Raw genomic sequence first — 24,948 nt, 5'->3', positions numbered from 1 at the left:
CGGACGTGTTGTGTCGCCTTTTTTTTCCATGTTTGCGAAGAGTATTTCATCGGAAATTTACACCTTTCTTATCTCGTTATTCTTTCACATGATTCAAACATCAAGCGAAGGTGAGAAAGCGAAAGGTTTACAAAACAGGGAAAAAAAATGCTGCAGCGCGTATGCCTTCTATGGGCCCGTTTAAGCCAATGCTAGCCAAGTTTAAACAGCTGAGCCCAGCGTCCCGGTCTATTAGCTGTAGCTAAGTCCAGTTCCAAGTTATAAAAACATGAAACAAACATAAAAACAGCCTACTTGCCCTACTATAGCAAGAAAAATGAAAATAGTTAATGGTGCACAATAACTGGTGCAACTTTCTACCACCACACATCGAATAAATAAATAATAAGTAAGACTAGCGACACAAACAGCAGTGTCTGACACTTGCAGCACCAATGCCTGGCCCAGATGTCAGCAACCTTTAGAATACAAAAAAAACTTTGGACCCCTTCTGCTCTAAACGAAAGTTCAACTTATTCGGAGCCGCAGACTTTGTTTCAAGCTAGCAGCGGTTGATTTGACCCATATATGCTCACGAACAAAACAAGCGTTACGTATTTAGCACTGCACAGGTACGTATCAGCGCACCAAAAGTGGAAAATGTTTTCCCATTTCCTATTAGTGTTTTTCCGAAGTCAAATTCACTACAAATAACGAACACTAGTTGTCACTGCAACATTTGAAAGGTCACGCAGTTTTATATGAAAATAAATTCCGTGAAGCTTCATTAAATAACGGACTCTGCTAATGCTACAGTGCTGCGATTCCCCAACCTTAAAATAACGCACCAGCGCGTCGTGATGCCCAATGAATTTTTAGATTTGTTTCACTCGTATAATCGTATTTTCTTATAAAATTTTGAACTTGTATATGGTTTTGGATGGTGGGCCAGGGCTTCCCAATGGGGGGGGGGGGTATGTAGATTTAATATTACACAGTAGTTCTGCTATTCAGAACGTATTACAATTAACTGTTGCAGTAAAATATCGAAATACTGTAGCAATACGCATGTTTCCCTACTTAATTCTTCACACATTTGGAACACAGACGGAACGAAGGCTGCAGATGGAGCTAGGCTTTCCGGCAGAACTCGCAGAGTCTTCTGGCATCCGGCTCGACGACAAACGTTTTTCTTCATTGTAACTTGTTCAATACCCGTTCGCACTTTTCTCTGTCTTCGTTCGTTATCATTCTCTGTCATCCAACTAGTCTCGGTCACTTAACTAACAACTGGCACGCGGTAGAAGTTACTCGCTCAGTCACTAACGCGCTTGAAACAAATCAAAATTTACGCCGCCTGACATTGCAAACTTGTCTTTCAAATTAATAAATCTGTCTTCCACGGAGTTTTAAATTTAGCAAGACCACGCAAGCAGACTGTAAATTCAGCACTAGCAGCCGATTGGCAATTAATTGGTACGCTGCAATACTGTACCGTAAAACATGAGGGTTCGCACCAAATTTTAATCAGTTGAAAGAGGCTTAAAAAAAGTTTGGGCAGCCCTGGTATAAGCTATGTGGACACTACACGGAAGAGGAATTATTTGACCAAACAGTTAATAGTAAGACTATTTCAATTCAAATCTTTTCTATTTGCACAAGAAAACTTCAACGCGCATCAACAATAAATATGCAAAAATAAAAATCGTACTGATAAAACCATGCGAGTTATCGAGTCAGTTATTATACGGAAATCGTGTACAGTAAAACAATGAGGAATATAGATGCTGTTATTACTCAACTGCTCGGAAGCAATCACAATCACAAAAATTTACTTGTAGGGCCAAACAGTGAAATTAATTGTTTTGGCTAACTGGACAGCAACTTAATCCAAACCATTTTTCTCGTACGAACAGTTGAACAAATTGGGATTGCATAGGAGGTAAAAACTCAAACCACTTCAGCAAAACATCAAACATCAATATCTTTTATGCATCCAAAACAGATTTCACAGAGCTATTTTGCAATTATTTATGGTAATACTTTTATTAGTCCACTTTCTTTTACAACAAAAAAGATGTGATGGCTTGCAATACCCCAAACGTGTTAGTCATTTTTGGCTTTTTGGCATATGCAAAACTGTCAGTACAATCAAATTAACAGAAACTAGTTGATATTGCAAGCAATTCGCATCCTACAATTTCATATTAGTCTATGTGTGAAATTTCTTGTGAATGAGTGGACAACGGATTACTCCAAGATGTTAAGTGGTTAACATGATCAATAAAAAAGGTTTGGCCATTGCTTAAACTTGCTTTTTCCCACCCAAACGGCATTTCCTTACGTTCCAATTCCAAACTGCAAGAAACATTTATTATTGTCAAGGAACACATGTTCACTTTAAAAGCTTATTGTGGGTCTGCAAGTCTTAGATTTTTTTATATTTATATTTTCTTTACGTTACTGCTGATAAAACCTAACGGAAACTACAAGAAAAACATGGCAGTTCATTTTGCTATCAAATATATTAACATATTCAAATTACCTCAATAGATCCAAAAGATTCTTTGCTCCATCTCTAATACTTTGCCATTGAGTAGTATTAATTGGCACAGAATTGGGATTCTCGACTACAAAATATACAAGATAAAAAAAAAATAGTATGAAGCAATAAACAAAAACTTGTATTTTATGACCTAAAACTGGAGTCTCAAAACCACCTTACCTGTTTCACATACTTTACTCAAAAATAAAATTGAACACCTAATGTGTTTCTCATGTGATTCCCTAATTTCCTTCATTTTACGGCATTCACATTCTAATAGAGAAAGATAACATTCCTTGTCATTTTCATTTTCCAGTTTCTCTATTGATGTTTCACTTGCTTGAAGATTATTAATTTCTTTCCGGAGTACCCTGCCATATTCGAAGTTTCAGGAACATAATATGTACTTGTAAGCTGAAGTTTTAATGCACTTGTTTTGGTAATGTTACTTTTAAAAACACTCTTTACAAATTAAAGCACACTTGAACTTGTAAAATGTTTGTTGTAATTTATTCAAGGGTAGTTATTATTACATACTGTACTTATTTGAAAAAACAATTCTTACTCTATTTCGTGGGTATAAATATCTGTTTGAACCTGGATCGAGTTTGCATTATTCTGTGATGAAATGTCTAGTTTTTTTAAAAGTTGCTTAATCTCCTTCTGAAGCCTCAAATTTTCATTTGTTGCAACAGAAAGAGTGTTTTTTAAATGTTGAACTTGCTGCAAGATAATGTACAATAGGATTAAAATTGCAACCCCCTTTTTCCTGGGTATAAAGAATTTTGCTATTTGAAGTTAAGTAAACGACTAAATCAAGCACAAACATTACACCTGTTCAAAACAATTTTGTTGCTTTGTTGTGTCTGTGGTTGGTGCAGAAGTTTTTTTGCAATCTTGAGACAATGTGTCACCTTCAATCTCAAGGAAACAACCTAAGCAATAAATGTTAAATTGCAAGCTTAATGGAAACAAACAAACCGATTGGTTACTTGACAAAAATGCAGATTATACCAAAAACACTTTTTTAGAAAAAAAATGTGGTTAAGGCCCTATTAACAACTTGTATGGGTAGCATTGGTAACAACTTTTTAAGAAAACAAGGTTAAAATTATGAAGTCCTAATTATGTAAGACTTACACAAAAAACTAAATATATTTAACTGTCCTGTATGATCAATATTTAGCTTTACCTTTATGTTACCAAAGTTTGAAAAAATCAGTAATCTAGGGATATATTTTGATAGTTGACCAAGATATCTTGCAGTAAATTTGAACATTCAAAAAATGCTAACATGTCTGTTCATAAAAATAAATAAAACCACTTAATTTACTTCACCTGTATTTTGATCATTGGTGTGATTTAAGACATACTTTGCAGATTTGATGGTTGCTGAACTCTGTAAATGACATTCACAAGCCTTAGCAATCTCAATCACTGGAGCTTTGGAAGACATACATGTAATAACAAACCTGAAATCAATTGCCCATAAGACAGGTTAAATGTACACTTACAAATGTCAAGTTAAATTACTTTGAACTGAGTTGCAATTTCTCTTTTAAAAGCATAGATGAAACATCACAACCACTTGCAGCAAACACACCATTTATGAATAAAATTACATCATCTACTTGAATGTCCGTTTGAACATCAATATCACCACCAGGAACAACAGTTATAACCCTTCTCAAGGATAGAGCTAAGAAATGAAAGTGCAATTGTTTGAAATTAAATATCCAAAGATGCCAAAGAAAGACTTACTAATATTTTCATGATTATTTATTGACAAACTTTCAACGGTTTGTTTAACTGTTAGTCCAAGCCCAGCCGCAGTTTTATGAATACAGTATGTTTTTTGAAAAAATGGTGATGAGTCATTGGAGATAGTGGTTTTGCATACATCAAAGCCCCAGTTTTCATGACACTCTGTGATACACAGTAATATTTCTGAATATAAATTAGGGATGTCATAAACTTGATGTCATAACTGTTGGTTATACCAGTTGATCGAAGGACCCCTTCTGCTCTAGACATATTAAGCTGTTCATATATTTGCAAGTTTGACCTGTACATAGTCTGTGCAAAATAAGTGATATACTGGCAACAAAACTTTTCCATTGTTAACTTTACCTTGCATATTTATCAGATGCAAAACCAAGTATCACATGTCCTGTTTGGGATGCCAATTCGAGAATCTTCATTGCTCTAAAACATGGAAAAATAAATTTTAGAGAAACAAAATGGCATCAACACTGATAAAACTATAAGTTTCCGTTACCTATTGTTTTATGAACAACAACTATGTAGTTCCAAATCACCTTTGCAAAGTCACACCAGCCAAGCTTCGGTAATTAACTTCAATTATTTCATCATTTACATGCATTGCTTTCGCAGCGGCTCCACTGGATAAAATTTGTTTTACAAATATCCCACACAAAAAAGTTAAGCCATGATGAGTTTGTTTTCCCCCAACTAATTTTAGTCCAAGCTTGTTTACTCTTGTGTCCAATTCAATGAGTTTCATTTGGATCAGCAAGAATGCATTTAGTGGTCCTTTTCCAGTAATGTATATAATGTATACCAAAATAATTAATACCAAATTTAAAAAAAACAATATATATACACTGGTGATAACAACAATAATTTTAAACAACACATTAATTGATAAACTTCAGGCAATCAATGTGGTCAAGAATACAATTTGGAATTGAAATCAGTATAACTAATTACAGTTTTATGTAATTGTGATGTGACAACTTTCTTATCTTCCTCAAATGTAATTTTTTCAAAGGAAGGAAAGTACTAAATGATTTTGTTAACATTTTTAAACTCACACTAATAAAATTGAACTACGGAAAATCACAAACACTAATTTACAGAGATAAGGAACTGGAAGGAAAATACATACTGCTTACGGAACTGGCCAAGGGCATCTAAGGAAACTAGATAGAGCTTACTGAACTGGTCAAGGACTATATATTTTCCTTATATATTCCGCAACAAAAAGTGACAATTTTTTTTCGAAATGCACTCAGAAACTTTATACGCTATGTACGGTACAGGTAATTCAGTGTTTTAATTCTTCTACTTCTCGTTTAAGTTATATTAGACGTTGGAATCCCAATTTATGCGTTTTAGCATTGTATGTATACGAGTAATAATATATACTATGGTTTTGGTTTTGGGAATGTCCCATGTTACTGTTTCCTTGGTTATTTTGTCAGTTAATCCGGGACCATAGGATGTGAACAGGCAATATCAGTTTATCAGGCCATGCACCACAAACTCAAAGCTGTGAAATTTAAAAGCAAGGCAGAAATATTATTTTAAGATATGCAAATATGAGTCAACGGACAAACGATATAAATAACTAATGCATCCACATTCAGTTATATATTGATCCTCAGGGCAACCGAAGAATATAATTTGGTGATCACTGATCTATATTAATATATGTGATGGTGATACATAGCTAGAGATTTTGCTACTAAAACAATGTTCTCCGCGGAATCACATGAGGTCTGTACTGGAAGCTTAATTATACGAAATGCATTCCAATAGGTAACACTCCGCCTGGCTTCTGTTTGCACAAGTACCTATAAAACCACAATGTTACGGACAATAAGCTCTCCAGCACAAATAATTATTTCCCGCCTCTACAGTGATTTTGTTGTCGACGTCCTGTGACGAAATAAGCACCTACTATCTTACGATCCCCACGTTTCGGCCGGTGTATTGTTGAGGCTGGTTTAATGAGCCTGTATGTGCTTTTAATATTCTTTTTGAACAGGTGTGGTCAAAATCTTTTCAAATCGCAACATAGGAATTTATTTTGGGACTACCGGAATAAACGCGAATATTAAAACTTGACCGATCTTATGCAACCAGTTGAAGAACTGTAAGGTGGAATTGAGGAAGGACTTGAATTCCAAACACAACATTTATTATAAGTTGTAATTTGTGACTAATACGCAACGACAACAATCGTCTAAAGATCCACAATGTAGCACAACACGCATGTTTCCCAACTTAACTCTTCACACATTTGGAACACAGACGGAGCTAGGTTTTCCTGCAATGCTCTCACAGTCTTTTAGCCTCCGGCTCGACGATACACCCTTTTTCATTGTAACTTGTTTGTAACGGCAGAATTTGCGCGTCTGGCACCGCGCCGTCGTCACACCAAGAAGGAATGTCAATTTCCAAAAACGCGTGTATTTGCCACACGGGCACAGGCACTTGACAACACGTACGAGGTACACGTACAAGAATAGGGACACGAGCACGTACACGGACAAGAACACGAACACGGTTTTCTGTGAAGAAAACGTACACTAAGATTCCAGTTAAGCAATGTTAATAAAAATACCCTTACCGGAGTTTTGAGCCAGATCACACGAAACATCAACACACCAATCCGATTAATATATCTTACAGCAACTTATTCAACCTTATTCAAATAGAATCAAGGCAACTCTAGCTTTAGTAAAATAAGCTTGACATTAAATTCAGCACGCTACACGTGGTACCTCACAACTCAGTTTTACGAAGCATGGCAGAAGGAAAAAAGTTCTCTTGCATTATGATGTCACATACAAGGCAAAATTGATATTGTGTTGAAATACAATTATATGTTTACTGTGTGACGCAGGGGTTGTGCATGAGTGATTTTCGATGTTACATTGTTAAATACCAGTTCTTACTTTATTTTGATTTTCTCTCCGCCACCCAAATAGTCTCTGACGCTAACTAACCAATTGGCACGGTAGAAGGTACTCGTTCAGTCGCTAACGCGCTAAAGACAATTTAATTCAAACCAACTGATATTGCAACCTCTTCGGTGTCGAAGAGGTTGAATTTTTGGGACATCGAGTCACTAGTCATGGTTTTCACCCGTTAGGGTGGAAGGTGAAAGCAATAAAGAAATTTCCCAGACCTAAACACCATTAAAGAATTGCGTAAATGTCTTGGCATGCTGATGTTCGCTCCACATTGCGTTGAACATACCCAAGGTGGCAATGTTACAAAAAGCCTTCAGAAAACGTAAGTGTATTGATTGGTCCCCTAAACAAATAGTGCCTCTTAACAAGGCTAAGAAATTGTTAAAGATTTAACGGCAAATTTTCATTGGTTTGTGATTGCAGTAATTTTGCTATGGGGGTGGTTTTAAATCAGTTTGAGAATGGTCAATGGTTACTTGGACTTGACCACTTGCATTTTTCTGTCGAAAGTCGAATTTGGCCGAAAGTCAATACTCAACATTTGACCGAGAATTGTTGGCTATATATGAAGCGATCAGACATTTTAAACCCGAAATTCCAAGGGTTCATGTTCCTCTGACAACTCGTGAAAGTCAATATCTCAGGGGATAATTTCTACGCGCGACAAACAGTTAGCGACAACATTCTGTAAGCCTTTAAAGTGAACTTTATTACATGCTGGAATTAAAATCACTCAGAAATTGATTGTGGAGCATTACGTTTGTCCACGTATGAGAAAGGGTATCCATGAGTGGTGTATAATATCGATCCTCATGGAAGCTATAGAGCCTCAGAAGCGATTTACCGATATCAATTTGGATACTATTAGTCCTTTACCAAATTCTATAGGTTACAACTGCATCTTTACCATTGTTGATAGGTTCACAAGATGGTTCAGAAGCCATTTCTCTCACTAACATTTCAGCGAGTAGTTGTGCCGATGCATTTCTACATGATTGGATTTCGCGGCATGGAGTTTCTCTTCGTATCACGACAGATCAAGTCAAGAGTTTTTTGTGAACAAATAATGTTACCATGCGATTGGAAAGGATTTTCTGTGAAGAGGACTCTCGTGCAGAGAACATCATACAAAAATATGTCAATGTGACGTCACAAACCAAAGGCTTATTTGCCTCTGATTATTAGCAAACCAAAAGGTACAGCAGCAACGACATTACTCTGTCTGCAATAAGACGGGGATGGTCAGTGACATTACATGACGTCATTTTAGGTGTGATGTTATAACTTTAACCTCACCTGATAATTCTATGTTACGTTTGCATCAATAAGTACTAATTGACACGATAGATAGCCAATAACGGCTTGTCTTTGTCGTATTTTAGAAAAGTTTATGCATGACGTTAGCAATCATAAATGCCTTGACTTAAAAAATATGAAATCATAAATTCTTTGACCACAAAAGTACCCTGTCCCAGTAACTATTTATTACAAAGAAACTAAATAAGACCTAAAAGGTCGGCCTACAGTTCAAACAAACAACCAATATCCGTTTGTTGTACTTGTTCACCAGTTGTGCTCCTGTTAAAAAAACGACTAAACCAGCTTTTTACCACGTTTTCCATTGCTTCGCATAAGCCTCTCTGGCAGCTCTCGCACGACTAAAGCGCTTTCTATGACGTCACAACAATTATCTCGCTTTCGTAGGAATTTGTTCGCAACGGTTCAAACCATATCACCCTCTATAACAGGCCTGGAGACCGATCGCGCTCGTTTCAAAACTGGAGGCGGATGTGTTTCAACTGGTTTCTGCGGTCGTGCGACCAGAGGGATGTTAGTTGACAAAAAAAAATCGCCAGTTAACAAAACATTAAACGCGAGTTACTCGGCTGTCCTACGTGGTAGCAGCATGATTTTTTTACACGTGAAAGTTCATAGGCTTTCTAAAGATACCAAAATTATTAAAAAAAAAACTATTCATAACATGAAAAAATATCGACTTTTCTTTAATAACTTTTTTCCTAGTTATGATGCCAATTTCAATTTACAACCAAATGAAAGCACGTAAATCAAGCTTTTCAAAAATATTAAACTTGTCCAAAAACACAGGGAACTTAAGCTGTACGATCCGAATACACCTAAACGCTAACCTGGCATTTCAGCGGAATATTAATATGCCATCAATTGGGCCTCTTTCCAGTGGACACAGATGCTCGTTGTGCAGCTACAATCTGCTTCAGATATTAAATTGTTTAATAGAATCAGTTGTATCATTTGTAATACACTTTTACTGTCTGTCTAACTGACAAATTTACTATCGAGCAGGTATAATAGAGCTTCTAGCGAAAGGTCCTACTTCGTCAAAACACCTAATGATCGCAAAAAGATTACCTCATGGGTGCAATTGAAAAATCTCAAATATTGTAAATCATTTTGTTTCATGTCCTGTATGACTTGTGTCCTTTGACATAGAAAGCAATATTATGTACTGTAATTGCAAAATTTCTGTGTATTGAACAATGTTTTACCATTGACAATTTTATCAAGAAAAATAAACTCAAAAAAGTGTGTCTATGTGTATTCAGTGAAAAATTTATGCACTAAGTATTTAGCCTTTTGCCTCGACTTAGTCGATCTGTCCTACCTAATACATCACTTCTCAAGATTTTTTTTGTTAAAGCAGAACCCTTCCTTGAGATCAATATTAGGATTTTGGGACAAAAACAAATACTAAAACTAAACAAAGGGACCTCAATGTACACAAACACAACTCTTTTACCTTGCTGGACGAGTCTCGCAAACGCTCGTCAACACAAAATAAGCGTAGATTTAATACATTTCCACGTTTTACATGCATTCATTACGAGCAATAACACACCAAAAACTGTCTACAAGTCTCACACGACCGCATAAACCAGTTGAAACACATCCGCCTCCAGTTTTGAAACGTGCGCGAAGCGCGACCGGTGTCCATTATGGAGGGCGCTATGGTTCAAACGTAACTTTGATTAGCTGCATCTTAAAAACCTGTGGCCATATCATGCTACATTTTTCGCCCATAACCTTTTCACAGTTTAATTTTTTTATTTAATTTTCCATGTCACATGCACTGTAAGAAACCTTACCTGCTACGAAAATACAAAGGCTAATTTTTTGGGAAAATTCAATCGTTTCGGTAAGACTTTTTTATTTTACCACTCTGAATGAAAATATAACTACAACGAGCAACGTAGTTTTATAAACGGTTATAAAGCTGGAATTACTTTACTATGAAAAGTTATCCTTTGATTGTATCTCTTAAGCAAATCATTCTCAACCTTTTTCGTAACAGTTACGAGACGCCATTGGAAACTCAAAATAATGTTTTTGCAAATGCTGACCAGTTTGATGAATAAAATGTGTTTTCGCAGTTAATTAAGATACACAATTACCTAAAAATAATGCTTGTTTAAGTACTGCTATATTGCTAATAATTTTGGGATAAATGCAACCAATACTAATAAAATCCTTTTATGGGTTAATTAGGGCATAAACAACTTCTGTAGGGATTTTAAATCACCTTGTTTATTCTTGATACGAAGGTGTGACAAAGCGTGACGCTGTGTTCAGCCATGCGAATATGTTAATTTCGTATTTTATTGTGTGGGAAATAAAATCGAGAGATTCCTCAATTTAAAAAATGCTTGTTTGAAATTTGGCTTGGCCGTAAAAATTAATTTGGCTGTAAAACTTATATTTTTCCGCTTCTGAATTTTTTTCTTTATCGAACCATTTTGTGGTTCTACACTAGACCTTGGCTAAAGTTTATGTGCAAAATCCATAAGCGATCTAACCAAAGAAATTTATTGCTAATATTAACAGCTAAACTGTAGTAGGTTTTTTTCTTCTAAATAAAAATACTTGGGTTTGTTTTTCTGAGCTGTATTTATTGTTTTGTTTGTTTCAAACAAGAAGCGTTCCAGAAAAACTGGTTAGTCCATATATTATCCTTTCTATGACATGTTAGGACAAAAATATGGCAATTTTAAACCAAGCTGCAGTATGTACTGATGTAAATACAGTATTTTGAGTGCTGACTGCAGAATTTCATAAAAATGTTACATATAGTGAGATGCAAAATTTCCATTTCTGATGTACACATTAATTTGGTACAAAAAAATTGATGACAATTGTAAATTACTTAATAAATACCAGAGCATGTACTGGTATATATGTGTATATAAAATGTGTTTTATATTTTTGCGTTGGTCTATTATCATAATCTCTGCTTATGCAAAATGTTTACCAAATTTACAATGTTTTAAAGATTCTTGGCAATTGTGCAGAAAGTAATCTGGCAGTTAGTTTTGGATACACTTTTTCCTAACCCTAACTATATTCTTTTTGGTTGTTGGCTGTTAGGTTTTAAAGTTGACCTCAGTCTTCGTCAGATCGTATGCATCTGAAAAGCCCATCAACTTTAAGTGTCACAAAATTCTGCCATCCCCAGTAATCCATTTACTTCTGTGGTTATTTACTAACATTGTTTTTGACAATGGAGCACAGAGAAGTTGGTTGTTGTCAAAATTGCATAGGAAGGCGATAGCAAGTACTGTGTAATTAACAACAATTGTTCATTTTCTGGGGAGTTTTTCTTTCTGCAAAATTAAAGTGGTTTCAGCATGTGCATTTCCAGTTTTTGTGTATTGGAATATGCCTTGCATCAACCAACAAATTAGCAGTATTATTAGCTGCTTATTTATTTTTCACTCTAAGCACCTGTTAGTATTATATTAGGGATGCTGAAAACAGATTACCGACATAAAGACCTGCTTAGAAAATGGTCACTTGATAACGGGGATTTAAATTCAAAAATTTGTTTTTAAAAGCCGGAACCAAACAAACGTAATGAATGTGACTAAAAATCAATGCTGCACAGAAAAAAACAGATTAATCCAACTGTGTGGTGTACACTTTTTTTGGGGGGGGGAACTCGGTGTGCCAGATAAATAAGCATTGTAGTGGTGTATTTTGAACCAAAATAAAATTAATTTTTTGTTACATAGTAACTATTGTTTTCCCATGTTTTCTTCTTGAAACATGTAATGCTGCAAGCGCTGACAGCAACACATTAATCTACCTAAAATTATCTTGTGGGGCCCAAAGGATTGAAGTAAATTCCAAAAACAGGCTTCGAATATATCGTAAGTATCAGTATAACATTGTGTTTGTTGTTACAGGTAATTAAATACACCAGAGACCAAACATGAGGTGTGTGATTGTGTGGATGTTAAAAGAAGATTTTTTTTCTTATTCGACTATAATTCCCGTTATACATTCAATGTTTCAGTTTTGGAAATTACACCTGTTTAATTGAAAAAAACAAACAAATAGTTTGTGCCACAGTTTACTTTAAGCAAGTGATATATTTATTTTACTTTTATTGTTTGCTAGGTTATGCTTTGTCAGCCCTTGACATAAGTTTCAACAACAGCTAATATCACAGGCCTCGTTCCAATATAGGTGGTGGATTAGAATGTGATGTCACGTTAATTTTGTGATTACCACAGAAGCTATTTTACCTGCAAGCAACATTAAAAAAATGCAATTATCTTAACTGATAGTTGTCACTTTTTTAATTGTTAATGATTTTTTTTTTGCAGAGATGGAGTTTGTGGAAAACCCGGATGTGGACATTGAGAACCTTTTAACCTTATTGTGTAACATCAACAAAATAGAATTGCAGCATGCTTGTGAACTGCATGGTGAATACATAACATATAATTTGCAAGCAGTGTACTTGTCTGCATTTATGCTCAAAGTTTTGCCCCTAAAACCCCGAGAAGAAGATTATTGGAGCACTTTGGCGGAAACAATTACTGGAGGAATATTGGACAGTACTTTCAAAAATGAAACCATTAACATTTTAAAAGACACCTGGAACAATTACAAAAAGGAAGTCCTTCAAAATTTGTACAGATGTATGCACATGGTTTATAAAAATGCTGTACGCATATCAATACAAGATCTGATCAACTCTTTTTCTAAACATTGGCTGAACCTTGATCTTTTAAAAGAGTATGCAGTAAATGCCATCCAAAGCAACAATTCAGGTAACAATCTGTGTTTAATACATGTTAACTTGGGCTTCTCAACTTTCGTCCACTGTAACTTATTGACGGGTCCACAACATTTTTCTAGTTAAGATCTGTATTGTCTTCATAACGTTTTGTCCTGTTTTGATACAGAGCAGAAATTATCTGAAGTTAAGCTAAAGTTTTAGTAATGATGGCAATCAACTGTTTAAAATGTGTTTTGTTTTATACTAAACTAGGTGCATTATGACAAGACTTGCAATAATAATATCTTTTATATTCAGGTCTTGAACAGTCTGGAAAATGGAGAATAAATTCAGCTTTTGATCATAAACAAAGTTATCGTAGTTCTCAAACATTTAAATCAAATTTAACTGTTGAACACCTTGTGATGGCTATGAAAAAGGTTCGTCCATATTGCCCAAATAAACTAAGTTATTGGATTGCCTTAGTCAAAGCAGCTGACATTGAAGATTGTAGTAGAATGACAAAAACACACGCACAAGATTTACAAGAATTTTGGTATGATAACAAGGAACTTGTATCATTGCTAACAGGTGAAATCTTGCCATATGGTAGTGAAGAATCAGAGAAGTCTGTTGATGGGTTAAACCTGATGAATGTTAGTGATAATTCTGATGATGTTGAAACTTTCTCAGAAGAATCTGCTTCTGTTTCAACAAAGGAATATGTAATAAAATTTCAATACACAGGACGGTTTGAGCATCATCCTTTCGTGGAAGTGTGTGTTGCTGATCTATTGAACGCAGTTGGTTCAACAATTCCTTTTACACCTTCCGATCAAGGTTTTTGGTGCAAAATAGTTCGAAAAATTACTTCCAACCGCCGCCATAACATCAACTTTGAGCATGTTGCTACTATGCTTCGATGCATGTGGATGCTGAGCATGCACGGAGTCTCGAATGTTTTTCTCAGTGATACCCAGACAATTTATGAATCTTCAATAGTGGAAGAAATACAGTCAGATCACACAAGTAGTAACAGCAGTTTTGAAATGCAACAAAACTCCAACATTAATCTCATTCCCAACTTGCAGTTTGGTGATAACACTTTTTCTGTGCAGTTTCCTTCTCTATTTTGTGATGTTGCTTTTAGAATTTGGAAACCACATTTCCATAGAGTGGGTGTACGAAAACTAACCACAAAACCCACAACTTCATATGTCAGAAATGATTGTCAACAATTTAGGTTTTATTTTGATGATTTTATGTGGTCAAAATTGAAGGATTGTATTCTTAAAACTAATAAGTTTGCAACTCAAACATGGAAGCGTTATATGATGTCAAAATTAAAACAACACAACCAATATTGTGCACTTGCCTTTAAGTCACACTGGGTATGCAGCAAGGCTTATTCCAAGTACATATTCTTTTGTAATGGTTATTGCAAACGAAGTGATTGTAAACTCCAATTTAAAGTATATGTTCAAAATGATATTTTATTATCTTCATTGGTGACTTTTTACAATGTTTCACAAAGTAGTTGCAAATTTTCCTTGCTCAATTGAGATAAATTATTGCTTTACAAATTTTTGTAAAATTTAATGGTTTAGTGAGTACAATGTCACTTTATTGTTGTAGTTTTACAATTTAAAACCTCCTGAAGTTGTTATTTGTCTGTAACTAACCGTTATATAGAGTACTTTTATTAAACTTGATGTGATAAAATACCTCAAAAATAAATAAAAATTATCTTTCTGAAAAGTTTGTTTCATTCAACTGAAAATTATTGAAAACTTCACTGCAATACTTAATCATATCTGATTTTTTAGTCATGTCTAGTCAATTTCTTCTACGTAAAATAAGACATTTTTTGTCATTGAAAAACTTTCACCATTGTGCAAAGAATGCCAATGTCTTTGGGAATTTTACAGTGGAGGATAATATATTTCAAAAACCACAAGCTGTGTTTTTAATTCAGCCATTATGGAAAGAAGGTAGGTGCATTAAAATATTTTAGATGTTACAAGTTTAAAGAGTTCATTTAGGAAGTAATCCTCATTAACTTTGCATGGTTAACCTTTAGTTTCACACTTGAAAAAATAAAGTGCATAGTTCAGCAATAATTTGGGCATTTTATCACTTATTTAGATTCAGACACTACAAAGACCGCAAAGTTGCAGGAATCGTTTAGTTTAATAAAAAGTATACCTGGATGGAAAGTTGCTGGGCATCAATTGGTTGAAATGAGGTTGTACACTTTCAGCAAAGTTGTTAAATGTATTTTATTTTTTGAAACTTTTTGTTATCAAAATATATAAAATATTTGTTAGGCACAATCAAGTGAGTGAACTATGCAATAAGAAACTTTTTTCACATCTCACTGAAGATGTCTGTAAAAAGACACCTGTGACATGCATCTTCATCAGTACAAAAAATATTCACAACGATCACAAAATAATGTACACCAATGCCACTGGAATCAATCATGTGTTTGCCAGGTAAGTTTATGATATGTGTTATACTAACGTAGTTGAAGTAATATAGGTCACTTAATAAAACCACTTGCAGTACTATGTTTTTCCCAGAAATGAGCTCGTGCTTTTCATTTTTTCTTTACGGGCTAAAAGCAAAGCTGCGAAGTTACATGTCTCTCTTGCTACTTTTCCACATCTACAACAAAAGGTTGAAGCTGACCCATTTAAATACATGGCAATTAAAGGGTATTATTATCTTCAAATTTGAATACTGTATTAGTGCAGTTGGTCGTTGCAATATCTGCTTTTATTTGATGATAAATTATTTGCTAACTTGTATAACTTGTGTATTTATAGTAATTTATATGTATTTTACTGAAACAGTAATGTTTATTTATAAAGTACTGTTTTGTGTAGTTCATTATTATATTGGTTAATTATTTTAGTCATATTATTAACCTAACAACTATGAATATTCAAGATGTAACAAATTTGTTTATTCATAATTTTAAACACATATTAAACACAGGCTTAAAAAAATATACAAGATTTGATACCTTATTCTTAGTAATAGAAGCCAAAATGATGTTACTTGAATATTAAAAGATATATTTTTGATTCCGATTACATTGTTGATGTTTGTTTTACAATTAAAAGTTTTACAATGTTCCATCATGCAATATTAAATGTTTGAAAATGACATATTGTGCCAAAAAAATTAAGGTGGTTTTATTATATTTTGTATTGATAGTTGTTCTGGTGAGAGCATTAAGGAGCGTGTTTCAAGAGTTTTTCGAAAGAAGGAACAAAAGCTCAGGAAGCAGTTAAAAGACCTAATGCAAGAGAGGGAATCTCACAGGGAAGTTAGAAATTCCAACTCTGTTCCAACTGTTGCTGTAGTTGGGTATACAAATGCTGGTTTGTCTGACAATTATTGTCCATTTTTGTATTTTTATAAACTATTAGTATGTTATAAAGGCTAGTCAGTTCTAACCACTACAGGTTTAGTATTTGCACAGGAAAAACAAGTTTGGTAAAAGCACTGTCAAATTCTTCTCGGCCTGAACCAAAGGATGAGTTATTCTCAACATTGGATGTCACTGCATACCGTGCAATGCTGCCAAACAAACTAAAGTAAGGATTGGCTTGCAAGTGTAACCAACTGTGTCTTAACAAGTAGAGTTGTTCCGATTAGGTTTACATGGCGAAATGTTATGCTTAGGTCATGACAACTATGACCAACACCCAGTTTGTGTGAAACAGATAAAATAAATAGTGCAAATTCTTGATTCATTTACTTCCTTCCATTACAACACCCAAACCTGTAGTTTTAGATGCTTGTTCATTTAAGTTGTAACTGATGTAATAATTGGAATGTAAACAAGCCAAATAATGAGTTCAATTGGGATGTTCTAATTCATCTCAGACCAAGTAGATTCGCTTTTGGGTAAACTTATGAATAAAGTTATTGTCATAGTTTTCTTGATTCCTTTGAGATGACGTCATTGTGTAACTGACAAACAAACGTTGATTGGGACTGACCACACCATTTAACTAGATATCTGACAGCCGGATGTATTTCAGCATCATACCACATTTCATTATCTATTAAATATTTTCACTAGCATATTAAAAGGTTTGGTAACATGTCGAAGTAATGATGTCACAGCACAGTTTGCTTGTTCCAAGCATAATACACTGAATTCTTTTCATCTACTAGCTACGTATTGATCGACACTATTGGATTCTTGTCTGATATACCGAATAACCTACTGGAGGCATTTTCTGTTATTATGGAGGACATGCTGCAGTCGGTATGTTTTTGTAAGAAAAAAATATTGCAATAGTGTGATTTTGTGGCAGATGAAACAAACTAATAAATGGAAACAGATACTCAATCAATTCTTCCTGTAGGATTTACTGATTCATGTGCGTGATATGAGTCATCCTGATTGTAGGAGACAACTTAAAAGTGTATTGGCGTTTTTATCCGAGCTACCAATGAATGATAATCTTCTGCACAACATTGTGGAGGTTCGGAACAAAATGGACCTGACAAGTGAACGGTACGAGCGGTTTAAAATTTTCTTTGGAAGTTGTGGCACTTCCAGTATAGAATCTTCAAGCAATATTTAGTTTGCAGTTTAGTCTTCCGTGTCTTTAAAAATTTTTTTTACTTTAGTTTGTCTGAAGTTCCTTTCCATGAAAACCTCAAACCGAAGAGAGATGAATTCAATTTCTCAAAAAACAAAATAATCCCTTCTGTGATATGTTACACGTCCGTGGAAAAAGATCTTGGCATTAAAACTTTACAAACTCAAATTGAAGAGCAGATAATGAAGTTAACACGTCGTCAAATAGTTGAAGTTGACATTCCAGCTCATGGTCCCCATTTGCAGTGGCTGCAAAATGAATGCACAATTCAAAAATTTACAACTGGTGCTAATGGCCAGTTGCGCTTAACGGTAATTGCGATGGACTGGAAAATAAAGAAGTTTCTTAATTTGTTCTGTGATGTTAAACTGAATAATTTTGTGACCTGATTTATCAATAAAACAAGGCATCCTTTTGTGACTAGCGAACTAAGCGACATATGTTGAAACGGTAAATGGCTATTTGTTATCGTTAAAACGTGACGTAAGAAAGCAAACACGGAAACAAATTTGTGTGGCTACAAATAGATAACAAAACCGAGACGTTTTGTCAATACATACATCGATCCCATTATATTTTCCCATTGATCTCAAAAGTTGCAGACCGAACAAGGCACCTCAAGGAGAGATTCAAACACGCTGTGGTTGAAAATGGGATTTCGGTCAACGAAAATGAATCGTTTGAGCGTGGAGCTGAAAAGCTTTGGTCCTAAACTAGGTTTTTTCCTAGAACATCATGTATGTGGCACATAATGTTGCTGTGCAGGCCCCACAAGAGGGAGGTCCGACAGACCAAAGCATATGGTTAGCTAAACGGCCCCACATCTTATCAATACCATGCATGAATGATAGTATATATGGTTCATTGAATTTCGCTATAAGACTTTCAATTGATATAGCAATATAGTACAGTTTATTCATACAATGACTTTTATCCGACTTGCACACATTCGATGTGTTTGTGCTTGGGGTCGATCTTTTCCTTGCTTAAGGGTTGGTAAGGATACAGGCAGTGCCCGGGTTTTGAAAGGAGGAGAGGGGATCTGATCCCTGCTTGACTGAATCCTTGCCGGCATTTCCTGTTGCGGTGACATTCGGCACTATTAAAGTTTTAAACTTAACTGTAGTTTTATCAATGGTCATATATTTACACAAACTTTGACATTTATAGTGATGACGATTTGGAATCACTGATATAATGCACATTTTATTTTACCAATTCCCACCACGGGTCCATTGCGATGCGGTGTGTGTCCAAAGCGGGTTCTTTTTACCATACCACGAAACTTTGCCGGAACTTCTCTGGGCCATTCGTAGCACTGACGTTGAATTGTATTTTTAGTGTAGCAAACTTCTGGTTGTTGCCTTTGTGGATGTGCTAATGAAAAAAGTGTATTGTTGGCTATGAAAACGGAAGACGCAGCAAAACTCTGCCATGAACAGGTGATTCCCACAGAACCAGAGATGTAAGTCCTAATGCAGGCTTTAATCAAAATTCGGGCTTGCATTATTAGGTTTAGGCCGGATTATTACTCTCTGCAGAAACATGTACTTGAAAAGAAGAATGAAACAGTGCATAGCTGTAGGCTATATTTGCAAACAATTAAAAAGGACAAAGAAATTAGCGTTGTTCGCATGTATTCTTACCTCCTTGATCAACTGGGGACATGTATTTTACTAGAAGCTCGGTGTCATGTTTGCATGAAAAATTGGTAGCGCCTTGAGCAAAAAAAAACGAAGTTAAACTATCATTTATCACTGTTAGCTCAACCGGTTCGTGACTCTACAGCGGAAGTTATGATTACTGTTTCCTTGTCGCTTGATCATCAAGCTACGTTTGGTAAAGGATAACGGAACATTCGTAGCTGCAATAGGCAGTGTTTATTTTTGCACTTACGAAGGTGAGGCAGTGTTTTGCGACAACGAAGTAGCGGCATCATTTGATTCGGATTCCATATGCCAAATACCTTTATAAATAAAGTAAAGTGTAAAAAAGAAAACAAATCTGTGACTAAAATTTGTGGAAGCAAAAGGTTACTTATAATTGGGGTTCTTGGTAGCTTTTGTCAGGACAGCACAGGTAGTCAAACGGTATTGGTTGGGAAAATGATTTTAATGTTTTCTTTTGAATACCTGATTGTTTCTGTTGTAAGGGCTTTGATAAACAAGACCAATAGGTTGCGGGTTTTGTCTTCGTGTTGGTGAGTGTAGTCTTACTTCATCCATATTTTGATTTCCATTTTCAATTTCCTGAACACGACTTCGAAACCCATAGTCAGATAAAGTTGTTGTTCGAGGCATTTTGCTTCGCTTTGTATAAACGTTTGCCATTTTTTTAAACGATAAAGGGTAACGTTTATTTCGCCAGTTACTTTGTTGTGACAGTCTTCAATTATTTTTGTTGGCTATACTTAGAACTACATTATCAAAAGTTAAACAAATTAATGAGCATTGTCACTTCAGTTTTTGTCATAAAGGCTTATTGTTGCGTGAATATCCAATAGTTTTGCATATTGTTGCTGTAATCAGAAAAGGATAAAATGGAAATGAAAATTGCTGCATTCAAATAAAAAAATAATTTACTTCATTTGACACTCATGTGTAAAAGTAATCACGTTTATCCTGCTATGTACTGAGACAATAGATTCTCTGCACTTATGAAGTGCTTCAACGCAAATTCTACAAAATGCCAAACTATTTTCGTTCTTACCACGTGGCAGAGACAAACCTTAGCTTCACAGTGGTAGATCACGCAAAATAAGAATCAGCAGTTAATTGAAATCAAGTCATACAAGTTTCCATTACAAGCTTCATCAGGGTAAAAAATGAGAGTCAGTACGTCAACTGTACTCACTCAGTGTGCAGTTTAGAACTGTCCAAAAACGGCGAGAGGTAGAATGTCAAATTATGTTACTTCCACTTTTTTATTGTTGTTAAGGTTTTGTAGCATGTTTCAGCGTGTTGACAATGTTTCATGTAAAAGCAGCGAAGAATCTCATGTGGATGTTATGGATATTGCAATTTGTGAAACTCGGAAAAGTATGGTTGTGCTGGCTAAACATTAGAGTGTTCGACAAATACCTTTCAAACATGGCTCCCAAAAACATTTTTAGGACATACAGCGTAAACACGTTTTGGTGGAGTTTAAGATTTTCTATTTAAACTATAAAGCTTGTTTTTCTTGTTGGGTTACATGGTAACAATAGGCCTGCCATGATTTATTTTATTCGCAGACGAGTCTCTCCCCATGCCTTAGCGATGATGGTGAAAAAATATGTACAGGTTGGTAACTTATGTGTTGTCTACATAGGCCTATAGTTCAACAAATTGAAAAATTACATTTTTTTTAATGATTTTAATCAAATAACGGCAAATTTTAACCATTGTCGAAATTGGCTCGGTTGTCGTCTACATCTTTGTATCCTTGTGACACTGGCAAGCCAATTTACAGTGACAATTTTGTTGGTCTTTCCGCTTGATAAAACTATTCTTCTTTTGATCCACCGAGATTTAGCCTTCATGAACAAAATATCTGTGCTGTGGTTACAGCGTGTGGTTAATCGTCCATGATAAGGAAGTCCAACAACACACCTTAGGCATTCATGTGTTGTTCTTTGTCTAATCAATGTCAAATGTATGTGGTTTGTAGGCCTATGTTGTATTTTTATCTTTGTAGATCCTGGATCGTTTTGTTGCGGCAAGCATGGAAATTCGTGCTGCACTTCCAAAACACCTATTTTCAACCAGTTTTGTGAGTAGGTGTAACAAAATGCAAAATTTCTTTATATTTCCCTTTTTGGACGCAACTAACCTGATTTTTTATATGCGCAAAAGAGCCATAATAATCAATGAGAGCTGCAGACAGGGTGTATACACGCAATGTTTCGACCTGCAAGGTCTCATCAGTGCAGCTGTTGATGTGGCACTGTGCTAGCTGGTAGACTAGCTGGCACACAGATTTCCACTTTGTGGTACCTTTCGGTCAATCGTCGATATGTTGGGTACCACGTGGTTCGTCTGTGTTGATTGGTACCCAACATATCGACGATTGACCGAAAGGTACCACAAAGTGGAAATCTGTGTGCCTGCTAGTCTACCAGCTGGCACAGTGCCACATCAACAGCTGCACTGATGAGACCTTACAGGTCGAAACAGTGCGTGTATACACCCTGTCTGTAGCTCTCATTAACCTGATTTTATTTTTAATTATGTGGAGACTAACAAAATGCATGCTAAAATACTTTCGTTGACAACAGTGATCTGCTCTGCAATGCTTCTGATCGTGCTTCCCGCGGTGGTTATGTCAGGATGGTGCTTTCCATTCTTTCCCTGCTGCAGTTGGTTCACTGGTCGTCAGACTGTTGGTTTAAACCGATCTAATTCGGAAGGCAGCGATTCTAACCCAAGTAACTCAGACAATGAATCTTCCAAAAGCCTCAAATCTCAATCTGATGATAAGCAATCTGATAGCAGTGAATCGGAAGTTGATGGTTCAAATATAAACAAATCTGGAAAAAATATCTTCAACAGACTGACTTCGGGCAATAGTTCTACAAAAGAAACCAAATCTGAGAGCGAAGGGTCTTCTAGCGAGAGTTCCGTCGAAGAAAAGTTTACTGGCCTTGATGTTAAAGATATTTTTTCTGTGCATAAAAATAGTTCTGATAGTGATAGTGATCATTTAAAAGTTGGGTTGTTTGACAAAAAAGTCGCATCTTCTAGTTCCAGCAGTTCGTCATCTTCAAGCAGTGATAGTTCTAATTAAACAATTTAAAAAAAATGTATTTTGTGCATGACAATCATAGGCGTCGATTTTTTAACGTTTTGTTAAGTATTAAGGGTGCCCTTTCCAGGTTTTAGAAACACGCAAAAAACATTTCGTCAGTCGTATCACCCTAAACATAGGTAAACCACGCAAATTCCGTTTCCTGTCACTTTGTTTTTGCACCGAACCATGATATCATAGCACTAAGTTTTAAAAACTTTAATTCCGAACCCCCTTATTGAAAGCGGGACATTTTTGTTTCACTCGGTCTATTGTAGATTTAGTAAATATAAAGTGATATACAATTCTTTTACGCGACAATGCCGATTCTTACCATTATGCCACAACAACTGCTGCGCTGCGTAACAATCCACGAGACACTTGTGTTTGTCATGATAATGAAGGTGATAATACAGGTCGTTTGAAACAACCGTAACGCATGTATGTGGTTTTTCTGACAATAAATTTAAAGTTAAACGTAATCCAGGGGTGACAATACACACGTTGTCACCCCTGTTTGTTTGTGAGGAGTGACATGTCACCCCAGTCACCCCTAAATCGACGCCTATGATGACAATGTATCGTTTGAAACAACATCGTGTATTTTGATAATATTTTCACGTCATCAAACTCAAACTGTTTAACTATGTAAAACCTAGGCCTGGGTTATCAACTTAGCCACTTTGGGTCCGTGGACAACCAGACCAATTTGGTAAACTCTGTTGGCCCCAATCAACCATGATGCATTTAAGACGATTTTTTAACTTTAAGTTACAAATGTTATAGCATTATTACCTTTACCGTTTCCAACAAATGAACTTCTTCACCGCCAAATCGGCAGCGAAAGTTGTGTATTGTCCAATGAATATCTGTTAGAAATAAAGGTTGTTTTTCGTCCGGGCGGGGTATTGAATTGTTGGCGCCAGGACAAACTGCACTTGAGCAACCTTGGACTCAGTGTAAATAAACAAAAAAAATATTTTTTTAAGAGCTAGACGTTACTGTGAATGGACATACAGTATTGTTTAGTGTGATTTTGCTTTAATATATCCCGTCTACACTGATATATAACGGAATAATAAAAAACATGTCCTTCAATGAAAAATTTCTATATTTTATGCTGCAACTATTGTTTCTCATACTTAAATGTTGTTAGATGCGGATGCGCGGCGTCACTGTTTAACTGCAACTGTACAATCTATGAAATCGTTTTTATAGTGACATGATGCACCGCTGCTGTGGCATATAGCATATATCAAGACAGAATAATAAACATGACTCTTTACAACAACGTTAATGGAAACACTCAAGTTCATGTTTAGAAAAGTATAGCAGTTCAAGGACTGGCTAAATATGGCTGACTGTTGCTAGAATTGTTTTTAAAAACTAAACCACCGTTGCTCCACAACACATGTTTTGTGGGTTGTGACCATTATAATTTTGAACGTGCAAATATTGGCGTGCAAACAGTGTATTACACCGGATGCCCCCCCAAAAAAAAAAAATTTTTTATATTCCCCTCAGTGACTCCAAATAAGTTGCTTTCATATCATGATTAATATCTCGTTTTAATTATGACAGGGAAAACATTGTTGAGAAAATTTGTTGGTGAACTGTGTTCTAGTTTAAAACTCTTTTACCGTGTCGAATATTCACAAATTTCATGGGTGATAATGTAATGAGCCAAATTCTTTTAGTTGCAACGACCTGCTTTTTTCTGCTGTTGAACTCATGCAAATTTTTGTTAGAATTAAATTAATAATAAAATACGTAAGTTAAGTACAGTATGTTAGAAAGTTTACCAAACCCCTTCACTTTTTGTTTTACAAACAGGGTTTTGGCTTGTTATTGGTGGAATACTTACTGCAGCTTTAGCATGTGCTATAATTTTTACCTACATATTCTGCTGTCCATGTCATATTCAGAAAAATCGTGAAAACGAAACTCCAGCCAGTACATCATTACATTCCCAACAAGCGGAAAGTTTGCCAGAAGCAGAACGTGGTAGTTTTCTCTGGTTAAATAAATTCCAATCCACAGTGCCTTCAACTATTTTTCGTTCATAGGTGAAAATTGTTTGTTAAAACATTCGGTTTCCAAGAAATTTTCCAGCCCAAAAGGAAAAAATCAATATGGGAAGGGTGAACATACCCGCCTAATTTATGACTCTTGCCAAACCATTGATGGGTAAACCTTGTAAATAAATTTAAAGAACAGTTGCGCAAAGTTAAATATATTGATTATATTTCAGTGTTAGAAGACAATCAGGAGAGAGTG

General features: G+C 35.4%; 4 protein-coding genes across 6 annotated transcripts; 2 read left to right on the top strand and 2 right to left on the bottom strand.

Moving 5' to 3' along the window:
* Window positions 1-1,658: 1,658 nt before the first annotated feature.
* On the bottom strand, window positions 1,659-5,138 carry LOC145913911 (syntaxin-binding protein 4-like). 2 transcript variants are annotated; one of them, XM_083001679.1, is made up of 11 exons: window positions 4,843-5,138; window positions 4,655-4,729; window positions 4,525-4,589; window positions 4,286-4,450; window positions 4,058-4,223; window positions 3,863-3,996; window positions 3,359-3,459; window positions 3,090-3,247; window positions 2,705-2,895; window positions 2,525-2,609; window positions 1,659-2,337 (listed from the first exon to the last, which is right to left on the bottom strand). In XM_083001679.1, exons 1-11 carry the CDS (start codon window positions 5,046-5,048, stop codon window positions 2,187-2,189), a joined length of 1,497 nt encoding a protein of 498 aa, XP_082857805.1. In that variant the 5' UTR covers window positions 5,049-5,138; the 3' UTR covers window positions 1,659-2,186. The 2 variants fall into 2 exon arrangements, with proteins under 2 accessions (XP_082857805.1, XP_082857806.1); XM_083001680.1 differs by having other exon boundaries at window positions 4,803-4,902.
* Window positions 5,139-10,878: 5,740 nt separating this feature from the next.
* Window positions 10,879-14,860, top strand: LOC145913928 (uncharacterized). Of its 2 annotated transcripts, XM_083001698.1 has the most exons (4): window positions 10,879-11,212; window positions 12,462-12,492; window positions 12,885-13,334; window positions 13,601-14,860. In XM_083001698.1, the coding sequence occupies exons 3-4, from the start codon at window positions 12,887-12,889 to the stop codon at window positions 14,842-14,844; spliced, it is 1,692 nt and encodes a 563-aa protein (XP_082857824.1). In that variant the 5' UTR covers window positions 10,879-11,212; window positions 12,462-12,492; window positions 12,885-12,886; the 3' UTR covers window positions 14,845-14,860. The 2 variants fall into 2 exon arrangements, with proteins under 2 accessions (XP_082857824.1, XP_082857825.1); XM_083001699.1 differs by lacking the exon at window positions 12,462-12,492 and having other exon boundaries at window positions 10,879-12,425.
* A 250-nt stretch (window positions 14,861-15,110) lies between these two features.
* On the top strand, window positions 15,111-18,335 carry LOC145913929 (putative GTP-binding protein 6). The gene is made up of 9 exons (XM_083001700.1): window positions 15,111-15,273; window positions 15,428-15,527; window positions 15,610-15,777; window positions 15,865-15,999; window positions 16,505-16,671; window positions 16,773-16,887; window positions 17,474-17,567; window positions 17,668-17,819; window positions 17,936-18,335. The coding sequence occupies exons 1-9, from the start codon at window positions 15,111-15,113 to the stop codon at window positions 18,294-18,296; spliced, it is 1,455 nt and encodes a 484-aa protein (XP_082857826.1). The 3' UTR covers window positions 18,297-18,335.
* A 558-nt stretch (window positions 18,336-18,893) lies between these two features.
* LOC145914485 (uncharacterized) lies at window positions 18,894-20,282 on the bottom strand. The gene is made up of 5 exons (XM_083002310.1): window positions 20,040-20,282; window positions 19,804-19,873; window positions 19,554-19,625; window positions 19,123-19,284; window positions 18,894-19,006 (listed from the first exon to the last, which is right to left on the bottom strand). Exons 1-5 carry the CDS (start codon window positions 20,235-20,237, stop codon window positions 18,894-18,896), a joined length of 615 nt encoding a protein of 204 aa, XP_082858436.1. The 5' UTR covers window positions 20,238-20,282.
* Window positions 20,283-24,948: the final 4,666 nt, after the last annotated feature.

This window comes from Ascidia mentula, chromosome 9, assembly GCF_947561715.1.
Source record: "Ascidia mentula chromosome 9, kaAscMent1.1, whole genome shotgun sequence".
Lineage (NCBI taxonomy): Eukaryota > Metazoa > Chordata > Ascidiacea > Phlebobranchia > Ascidiidae > Ascidia > Ascidia mentula.
Note: the sequence above shows the minus strand (reverse complement) of the source record. Positions and strands in the feature narration are given on the sequence as shown.